Source organism: Copidosoma floridanum, unplaced genomic scaffold, assembly GCF_036245765.1.
Source record: "Copidosoma floridanum isolate Cflo_tuat_1 unplaced genomic scaffold, Cflo_Japanese_pri ptg000049l, whole genome shotgun sequence".
Classification (NCBI taxonomy): Eukaryota; Metazoa; Arthropoda; class Insecta; order Hymenoptera; family Encyrtidae; genus Copidosoma; species Copidosoma floridanum.
In genome coordinates, this window is record NW_028321926.1 from 153,203 (window position 1) to 164,793 (window position 11,591).

Genomic DNA, 11,591 nt, shown 5'->3' on the forward strand with positions numbered 1-11,591 from the left:
ATAACTAAATAAATAATTAAAATAGAACGAAAATCCTCATGAACCTCCTCGTAATTAATTCATAAAAAGTTTTTATTACTTAAAGTACCGTAACCCTCATGTCCTTAAGCTTTTTATTGATAAATTTATGATTATTATCAAAACAGTATTCTTTATGGGAGACTACGCGTATCCCTATAAGTTTAATAATTATTATCAACAAATACGGCATAAGTAGCGCTACTAATTGTGCTGCAGAGGATCAGTATTTTAACGTCTTAAAGTCTAGGTTTCAACCTTATTTTGACATTTGTTAATCTTTGCTCTTAAAACTTTAAAGACATTGACATAATTTTTTATTTTTATTATTTATTATTTCCATCTGCTTACAGTTGCTTATAATTAATCTTTGACGCGTATAAGTGTTTGACTGAAAAAAATATTCTAAGATCGCTAAATTTATATCCAAGATCATTTTTGCATGCAAAAAAATTAGAAATGAAATGGCAGATGAATATTTTAAAATTATCAAATATTGAATTAAAAAACTATATAATTTAAATTTATAAAAATTCAAAGAACATAATGTAATTTATAAGATTCATTGATCACATGTTACTATAAGAGTTTTGTTGGGGGTGTGTGCTTGTCTTCTTTCATTCTAGTTTTGATAAATATAAATTAGTGTATTATTTTAGTTTACTGTTTTTTTTTGCACGTACTTATATCTATTACGTTTACTTTCTTAATATTTTATTGTTGTGTATTGATCCCTATTACAAACGCCTCTTAATACTCATAAAATTATGTTATTATATCTTTATGATTATCATACTATTCAATCTTTGAAAAAAAAAAAATCTTTCAATGTTAATTGCAAAGTATCCTGCAACAGTGGAGTACAACCTAATTGCTTTAGGAACTAGACTTCTACTATATTAATAAACACGGTTAGAAATTTCATTAAATAAACAACAATTTTTGTTAGAAATGCCTTAATATCAGTCGCTCAAACTGCTCGAAATCTTTATAAATAGATGGAGTATCGGAAAAACTATTTCGAACTTAGCCACCGTCAAAAAGTTAGGCGCCTTCATGATCAAAATATTACTGATATGAACGATCTAGAAGACGAGTTGAAAACGTCTTTTCTGAAACAAAAAGATACTTTTCAAGATAACAGTGTCAGCAAGTTCTCTCTTCCTTATTATCAAGAAGATGGGCAGCTTTGCGATAGCTACAACGTATCCGAAAACTACACACGGAAATCTATTGATTTACAGTCTCCCAATGCGAATAAATCTTATGAGAAAAACATCTCACACTTAGATTACGATTTTTTTCTAAATAGACATAGATGATAATGATGACAACACAAGCGAGGACTCTAACATATATGTTAGTGATGAATCGGATGTAGAAAGCTTGTCTGACAATGACTTACGGAATGACATAGAAGAGACTGACTTACAGGCCTCTTTCAGAAAGTGGTATATTAAATGTGGTACCATTGGACGAGATAACATGTCTAGTTTATTAAGAATTTTGAGACAAGCAGGCCATGATGATCTTCCAAAGGATGCTCGAACTTTAATTCAAACGCCAAAATCATCTGTTGTAACTACTTGTGAACCAGGTGAATACCTGCATTATGGATTAAAAAAGGCTTTACATTAAATCTTAGATAGAAAAGTAAAACTGGATACAAACGTTGTGATTGATATTAATATTGATGGGCTACCTTTCACAAAATCCACAAAACGAACCTTGTGGCCATTTCAAGGCAAAATTTTTCATGCTGATAAGCCTCCTTTCGTTATTGGTATTTATCGTGGCAATGAAAAACCTAAGTCAATCCATGAATATGTTCAGCCTTTTATAAGTGAGTACCAACAGTTGAGCACTGAAGGCTTTGATTATAATGGTGTTTTGTATCAAGTTAAGTTGAGGTGCATAATATGCGATAGTCCCGCAAGAACTTTCTGTACCGTTACAAAGCAACACAACGGCTATTTTGGTTGCGGGAAATGTTCAGAAGAAGGTACTTATCAAGGACAAATGACGTATTTAAACGAAGAAACCAGCTTAAGAACGAATAAATCATTTACATGTCGTCTTCAAGAAGAACATCACTTGGGTGATTCTCCATTTGAAGTTCTTCCCATTGATATGGTACACCAATTTTCACATGACCAAATGCATCTCGTGTTTCTTGGTGCTACAAAAACTTTATTAATATTGTGGATTAAATTTATTCCTAAATTCACTGCAGCTCAAACAATCGGATTGTACGATTTTTTATGAAATTTAGCGCAATATGTACCCAAAGAGTTTAATCGGAAGCCTCAAGCTTTATCAGAACTGGTAAGGTGGAAAGTGAAGACTAATACGCTTGTTTTTAACGTATTTAGGGCCAGTTATACTTGATGAAACTTACCTGCCAAATAATTACGTACAACACTTTAACTTTTTCAGTCTAACAATTAGACTGCTTAGTCATTCTCACTATAGTGTACAGTATGTAGATTATAGTCATCAGTTACTAAAGTTTTTTGTACAGCAGTATAGAGAGTTGTATGACTCCAAGTTCTTAACTTGGACAATCCACAGTTTGATATACCTTGCAAACGATGTAAAAATGTATGGGCCATTGGAATCTTTCAGTGCTTTCGAATTTGAAAATTTCATGAAATTTGTCAAAAGAATGATAAGAAAAAACGAAAAAGTATTACAACAGTTACACCGACGACTTTCAGAGGGAATGCATCCATCCAAAGTTAAAATAATAAACTTAGAGGCTCCAGTACTCGAAGGACCTATACAGGAATGACTTTACCATTATTTGGTTGTAGTAATAGCCACAAAATGCTCAAATACATAAGCTTTGAATTTACGACATAAATCCCAGACAACTGCTGCATTTTAAGTGATAAAATTGTCTTAGTCATAGAATTTATAGGTGAAAAACAAGGAGAAATCGTTGTTGTTGGGAAACCATTCGAAAGCAAACGAAGTATACCAAACTATCCAATGGATTCGATGAAATTCGACATTTCAATTGTTTCGCAGCCATCTAGTTTGAAAGTTTTTTTGGCTGAAAAAATATGTAACAAGGCTTGCTTATTCCTGCATTAGGATAACAATTACGTGGTACCGCTGTTACATACCTAGTGCCAAAAGTAACCGTTTTATTGACAAGAACTATACATATTGTTCATCAGATTAAAAAAATTGCGTAAGTAGTGATAAACGAAAACTATTATAATTACATCGATTCAATGCTTATAACGACTTGTTATTGTATGCCACCTTTTAAATTATAAATTGTTTTCTAAAAGATAGCTATGAAGAGCATAAAGCTGCTTAAGCGAGAACTGTTAAATAATACATGTCAATTGTAGCACTATTTTAAAATGACTAAAATGATCCATCAAGCATAAATCCACTTGTAGACAGGCTTGTAGTACTTGTTCAAATTTAAAAATATGAAACATAAGCAAACGAGAACTTACAAAGTCGCATTGCACCCTGGTATTTTAAATGTGCTCAATAGATATTTATAACTGCAATTCACCGTTAAAAATTTGCAATACAAATAGTCGGCCAATTACAATTTTTGGGGTATGTAACTTATCCCTTTATAATAATAAATTGAAGTTGTTCTTTATAGCTAGAGCTAACATTTCAAATCATTTTTTTATTATTTGCCTGTGATTCAATAGTACTTGTCATTGTCATGTAAGGCAATAATAGTTTTACAAATTAAAAACATATCACGCATGTGTAATAAACGAAAACGTGTTTTGGGCTTTTCATTAACCTCGACAATTTATAATTCAAAGTTCTTTTCTCTAAAAAGAAAGAAACTAATTTTCTTAAGCAGACTTTGGTCATACAGTGCACTGTATGACCAAACTGTATGCACTGTATGACACTCATGAGTTCACGAGATCATAAAATTTCAGACAGAATTCATGCGTACGATCGAAGTATAGATCGGTAAATGAGTCTCGTCTAGAATAATGGTATAAATTTATATAAACACAGGTTGGATGCAATAAACAATAATGAGGAATGTATAGTAAAAGGTAAATCCAGAGGGTGCACTATGGGTCAAATGGGTTTTTTTTTGTTTAAAACCTAATAACTTGAGAAGGAAAAAAGATTAATCAAAACTTTTTTTTGGAGCTTCAAGCTGAGATAATAGAGAATAGAGGAAAACTATAGAGAATGTCTCGTCGTTAAAACCTAACCTCAAAATTAATGAGAAAACTCGAAAAAACAGTATTTTTAGCCGAAAAATCACTCAAATCACTTTATAACAACACTGTCACTTTTATTCTTCAAACAATTCTAACTTTTATCACTAGAGTTTGAGTTTTATACTTCCAACATAACCTTAAAATTCAAGATTGCAGGTAACAGTGTCAGAAACCTGATATAATGTTAAGAATAAGGAATACTTCGAAAATTCTATTTAGAGCTTTTAAATAAAGTAATAGAGAATGGAGAAGTAGTATGAAAAAATATCATATTGTTTAACCCTAACCTCTTATTTGATTAAAATACAAGAAAAAAATATTCTGAGCCAAAAAATCGTAAAAATGACTTAATTTTTACTTCATAACATTATTATTTTGAATGATCGTAACTACTATCATGAGATTTTAATTTTTGTACTTTTAATATAACTTTAATATTGGAGATTACAGGCTTGTAGTGTCAGAAACCTGACGTAATGAGGAGGAAAAAGAATAATTGGAGAATTATTTTTTGAGCTCCGAGATGAGACGATAAAGAATAGAGAAGAAATATTGAGAATCTCAGATCGTTAAGTACTAACCTTCAAAAAAAAATCTAAATAACGTTCTTACACGGAGAGAACTCTGACACTACGATAGAATAGATTTCTGTGTACTACGTGAGTATGCAGCAGCGTGCACTGTAGTAGACTCGTACTGTACTACTGTAGCATCTTGCCGTGCTGCGTTTGCTCGGGAGTCATACCAATTTGGTATGACTCCCGAGCAAACATAGCACGGCAAGATGCAACATGAGTACAGTATGAGCCTACTACGGTATGCGCTGCTGTATACAAACGCGGTACGCAGAGTCCTATACTAACGTAGTGTCAGAGTTCTCTCCGTGTACTAAACAATTTTCAGAATGACTTGATCAATTTTTTTTTTTTTTTTTCAAACATTAATAGCTATTTCCACGGAATGTTCAATTAAATTCCCCTAATATTATCTTATATTATAAGATTTTGGGTTTGATGTTTCAGAAACCTCATATCTAAAGAAGGAAAAGAAATAATTCCAAAATACGTAAAAAGTATTAAGCTAAGATGATGGAAAATAGAGGAAAACTGTGTCGGAAATTCAAATTGGAAATCTTACTCTCAGACTGGATGAAGAAGGTTGAAAGAAAACAAAAATTAATAAATAAACATTGTTATTATTATTTAAACAAGGTATTGACCTGGGGGGGATAAAATAAGAAACACAAATAATATTTAAAAAAAAAGTTGGATAAAATTTTACTTAAAACTAAGAATGAATTAAATAAGCTTTTTTAATAGTCTATGGTTCAACTTCGTTTGTTTTACTTCTGTTAAACAACTAATAAATACTTAGCAAACCACGTCATGATTGCCTATGGCTTTGTTGTGCAATAAATTATGAGCTTATGTAGATATATTTACATTTACATAATGTTCATTACAAGTAACTGAAGTCTTTTTATAAAGTAAACTGTTATATTTAAATAACAAACCGTGATCTCTATCATTTGAGATTACATATACCAAGCGACCACTTTTGAGAAAAACAACTACAATAATCACTCTGTCTTATGCATGTCATATATAGAGATATGGTACTTACATAATACATTCGTTATGTACATTTTTTGCCGTTATGGTAGGTATATATGCTATTGTATCAAAACTAACAAGCCATGTCGAGCTGCACAGTACTATGTATATATATATATACTACTGTTAAATGTTAAGTGCAGTAGAATAGTTTCGTGTAGTTGAATCCTTTTTTATGAGCAATAACAGTTTACTTCAACAAGAGGAAAAGTTTCTTGGAAACTTACAATATTAAACTTCATTTTAGTAATAGTTACACGATAATAATGTTCAGTGTAAGTGTAATGTTTCATTACAGCAAGGTAGTTAATAATACAAGTTAATTATTGTTGACTTCAAAGATGCACAACATTAATCTATATCAACCCTAAATCTTATAAGGTGAGGTTAGGGGAATTTAATTAAAAATTCCGTGGATATAGTTATTACCGTTTGAAAAAAAAAAAAAAAGTTGATTAAGTCATTTTACAAATTTTTTAGTGAGAACGCTATTTTAATTTTTTTTTAATAAAGTGCTTAACGATCAAAGATTCTTATTATTTTTTCTATTTTCTTTATCATATCATCTTTGAGCTCAAAAAATAATTCTCCCATTATTCCTTTTCCTTCTCATTACATCAGATTTCTGACACTACACGCCTATAATCTCCAATTTTAAAGTTACGTTAGAAGTACAAAAAATGAATTCTAGTGATAGTAGTTAGGATCACGTGAAATAGAAATGGTAAAAAGTGGAAATTAAGTCATTTCAATGTTTTTTTGGCTCACAAAATTTTTTTTATGTTTTCTAATCAATTCAGTGGTTAGGGTTTAGAAATATGATATTTTTTATACTATCCCTCTATTCTTTATTTCTTTAGTTTGAAGCTCTAAATGGGGTTCTCGAATTATTCCTCATTCTTATTATAATATTAAGTTTCTTACACTGTAAACTGTAATCTCGACTTTTAAGGTTATGTTAGGAGTACAAAAATATAATTCTAGTAATAGTATTTACTATCCATGAAAGTAATAATGTTATGAAGTAAAAATTAAGTCATTTTTACGATTTTTTGGTTTAGAATATTTTTTTCTTGTATTTTAATCAAATAAGAGGTTAGGGTTTAACAATATGATATTTTTTCATACTACTTCTCCATTCTCTATTACTTTATTTAAAAGCTCTAAATAGAATTTTCGAAGTATTCCTTATTCTTAACATAATATCAGGTTTCTGACACTGTTACCTGCAATCTCGAATTTTAAGGTTATGTTGGAAGTATAAAACTCAAACTCTAGTGATAAAAGTTAGAATTGTTTGGAGAATAAAAGTGACAGTGTTGTTATAAAGTGATTTGAGTGATTTTTCGGCTAAAAATACTGTTTTTTCGAGTTTTCTCATTAATTTTGAGGTTAGGTTTCAACGACGAGACATTCTCTATAGTTTTCCTCTATTCCCTATTATCTCAGCTTGAAGCTCCAAAACAAAGTTTTGATTAATCTTTTTCCCTCTCAAGTTATTAGGTTTTAAACAAAAAAAAACCCATTTGACCCATAGTGGGGCGATGGGGCCACTCGGTCCTGATTTATAGATGTACTAGTGTATCTGTGGGAGTGTCTCATACTATATATACTATTTGTCGCTGACGTCAATCATTAACTCCATCGACAGTGTCGCCCTACACACAATAACACACTTTCACGCAGATACACTAATACATCCATAAATCAGGACCGAGTGGCCCTAGCCTGGTGCCCTCTGAGCTAAGCTTTCACCATACATCCCTCATTACACTCAGCCAGTAAAGAATAATATAACAGATAAGTGAAGTTAAGTGCTTACGGCTATCGACCGCAGTTATTTCACTGTTTATACGTAATCATTAAAGTGAATATCAATGAAATGAAAAAACATATAGTACAAAATTCCATTACGCATTAATCAATTACATCTTAGTACACGTAATTAAGAAACATGGGTCATTTTAAGAACATTTCTTCCCTCCCTATAGATCATTCTTTAATTTTTATTAAACATTTCATTGTGAAGAAGACGTGCGATAAAAATTACTTCGAAAAACAGTAGTAAAACAAGGTATCAATGTTAGTGTTGTAAATTATTTTTTTTACTACTTTTTCTTCTAAAAAAGTTTTTAGATGTACAAATATCATTTACGAAGCCTGGATAAGTTTGAATTACTTACTGTTACATCTCGTATTTTCAAATTTTTTAAAGGTGACTTTTTATTTAGAAATTCAACGTTTGTTTGGCTCAAATTAGAAATTTCGATTTTTTCTAATTTTTCTATGACCCCAATGATTAGTCTTTATTTCATTGTTTAGTTGATTTTTTATAAGTATGAGTATGTGTCGATACCCCCAAGCTTTTATTAGTATCTAGAGCTGTGTATGTGTAAACAAATATTTTCTATATTCTCTGGTAAACAAGTTGACCATGTTGACTCGACGTAAATGTTTAGTATACTTCATTACGTCTTTTTTGTGACCAAATGTTTGTGAAAAACTTTATTATGACCTGATATTGAGTGGAGTAGTTTTAAATTTATATACACATCTTAAGTTATTTCTACTTCAATAAAAACAAGCAGTCATATACTAGAAATAATATATTCAACGAATTAATATTTTGTCAAGTATTTATGGAAGTTTAAGCATCACGTACGCATATCATAATCATATATTTTGTAGATGGCTTTGTTCGTGGTGGTTTTTGAGGATTACGTTGCAACGGTTCCCAAATCGTGGATTGACTTCAAAGAAAAGATCTGCATTTGGCCAAACAAAAAGAATAATCTCAAAAATTTACGAAAGTTGATTCCTGAGTCAGACTGGTAAACATATAAGTGCCTAAAAATCATTGGACCTGTTAGTAAGTTAAAGACAACAACAATAATTCATAATTCCCTTTTTTTTTGTTTTACTTAACAACTGCATAGTTATGGATCAAAACATTCAGCTGCATATAACGTTTAGCTGCATAAATAACAGTCTTAAATAATTACACTACAGCACAACGATTAACTACACAACATCTTGAAGTTTTTGCATAATTAACTTAATCTACGTGCATAAGCATGTATTCAAGCTACTGAAATTTCTCTGTCCAGTCTCCAGCATGGTGCAAGTAATTAATTGGTTAAGACGATAAATATTTAACTGTTTCAATTTCCGCAAGATAGTGTAACTTTTTCGTACATAAAAAACAGCTACGTGACTGAAAAGAAAACTTCTCCTTGCCTCATCGTAAATGAGAGTAGAATTATGCCATTCGTCACTTGCCTTTAATCTCACTTTCACCACCACTTTGATGACACCATAGCCATATAGTATTATAAGTCTTGAATATATTACCGGAAGTGAATCATAAAAAAAAAATTAATGAGTAATATTTACATTACTGTCTGGAAAATTTAGAAGAGGGCTTAGTCGTTGAAAAGTATGCATCAAACATGGACACTGGAGAAGAAACAGACAATGTATTGCGAGCGTCCTTACAATTAAAACCTAAACGTGAATCTTAAAAGTGCAAGCATAGCACAAGCAGTAACAGTGAGCCTGAGGAGGAAAGTAGAAGCAAAGGTAGTCAATTTATAAGTATTTTGTACCGTATCGTGTTTGGTGTTGCGTATACCTTTGTAGGATTTATACACATCGTGAACACCTAACCTTTTAGCATTTTATCTTTTTATCTCCAAATTTCTATCTCATTTCCCCAATCGTCAGAGTCTTGTGTTTGGGCTTCTAGCGCAATATTTTTTTTAGAAATTCATTATCAAAGATAGATTTAACATTAATAAGGGATATAAATTAACGGGCTCTATCTCACAAGGATACTTAGCAATAGTTTTCGATTAGACTTATTAGAGAAGTGACCGTTAATGTGGATGGAGATCAACGTATTTTATTACTACTTCATTATTAAAGGCTTTGAAAGAATTTTTTGGTCCTGTCACAAACAGATAAAAAGTTTTCCAAACTAATTACAAGCAGACAAAAAAAATGATGCTCTTTTTTACTTTTATGCCTCATTATCTTGTGTTATGTGTGTTAGCAAATGAACTTTTTTTGCAGATAAAACTGCATACTATTGCATTATTTTCAAGGAAATTGATTTAAAAGCTTATAATAATGTTAAAAATGATTTATTAGTAACCAGAAGCGCAAGCTAACCAATAAAAGAGTGCTACATTTTAGTAATCAATACGTTCTAAATATTAAAACTTAGCTAAAATTTTATTCATGCCTTTGAGAACTTAAGATTTTGACTATAACTGTGCAAAATATCTGTAAGACGTATTGAAAAAGTATTTTCTCTTAGGAAACAGCCACATCAACGCGTCCGACCGCGTTTGACCGCGTCTGACGTCTGTCAGAATCGTGCCTAGTTTTTTGCTGACAACGTGCCATTCTCAAATAACTACAAAGAAGTGTGTATGTACGACATGAATTTGGTAGTTAGTTTATTTAAGGTTAGCAGCGAAGAACTAGGCACGATCCCAACAAACGTCAAATGGTGTCAGAAGCGACAATGTGCCCTCAGCATCAATTCCGCTCAATTTCACATTCTTGTCTTTTAAAACCAATAGTAATATAACCAATTCGGAGTTTAGGTGTTACCTTTGTAAGAGCTGTATTAATAGTTAATTATCATCCTGGAAAATACCTCGATATTTTTCGACAGTTTTCAAACCTACAACACCGACAGTTTTCTCAGTTAGGATAATAGCATATATGACAACGACGAAGTTATCAAATCTTTTTTATCATTTTTTTTTATGTATATATATATACATATAACTAAACTTATAACTATTTTGCTTTCTTATTAGGCAAGTTCAAAGGCAATTTAGGAAACTTTACAACTGCATTGCCAAAATTTCCAGAAGAAAAACAGTCAGGTTTTAAAGAAGATGATATCTTTCTTTTTTCACAGAACACTAATGATTACTATGATCAAGTGGATCCCACGGCAGAGAAAGGTGATCCTTTTCAATAAATTATTAAAAAGGGAGAGAGTAGAAGACAATTAATAAATGTTGATAATTGATAAAAAAAATAGTATTTAGTGCAGTGGTTAAGTAATACAACTGAATTTTAATAATTGCACCACATATTTACGATACTGCTATTATTTTATAAGGATAAACTTACTGATACAGTTTGTCACATTAACTACTAATGTTTCTATGCAATATTACTATAAGATATGTATTTTAGCCAGCTTAGTATCTCTTCAGAAGATATCACAGTTGTAGTATCACAATTATAGTATTAAAGGTTGTCGAAGCGTATCACAGTTATAGTATTAAAGGTTGTTCTAATTACGTGAGAAATTTTTTCTTAATATTATCAAATTATCTAGAGGTAAATGACCTACTACTGCGAACTGACATTTAAGACTGTGCTAAATTGTTTATTTTTCGATGTTTTCCAACGTAAATTGAAGTAGTTTCATCTCATCGCCATCTGCAGCATCTTTTGCAAATAAAACAAAGACGATTTTTTTGTTATGTTACTTGAATTTTTTTTTAAATAACTATTTTAGTGTTGATGACAGCTGCTTGTAATACTGCGCATGGTTATAAATCAGCCCTAGTTATATATACATATATATATTTTGAAATTCTGACGATTGTACGATAATTGATTCCTTCACAGTAATTGTGTCATTTACCTCTCACTTCGATTGAAATTTCAATTTTAATTAGAAACCACATCACGTGGTGTGACGTTAGAA

General features: G+C 30.9%; 1 protein-coding gene across 1 annotated transcript in view; it reads left to right on the forward strand.

Moving 5' to 3' along the window:
- LOC149373052 (uncharacterized) overlaps positions 1 to 10,850 on the forward strand; it is a 45,546-nt gene extending 34,696 nt beyond the window's left edge. The window contains exon 8 of the mRNA XM_089597986.1: positions 10,684 to 10,850. Within this exon, the coding sequence (XP_089454112.1) occupies positions 10,684 to 10,850 (167 nt within the window). The remainder of the gene's footprint in view (positions 1 to 10,683) is intronic.
- Positions 10,851 to 11,591: the final 741 nt, after the last annotated feature.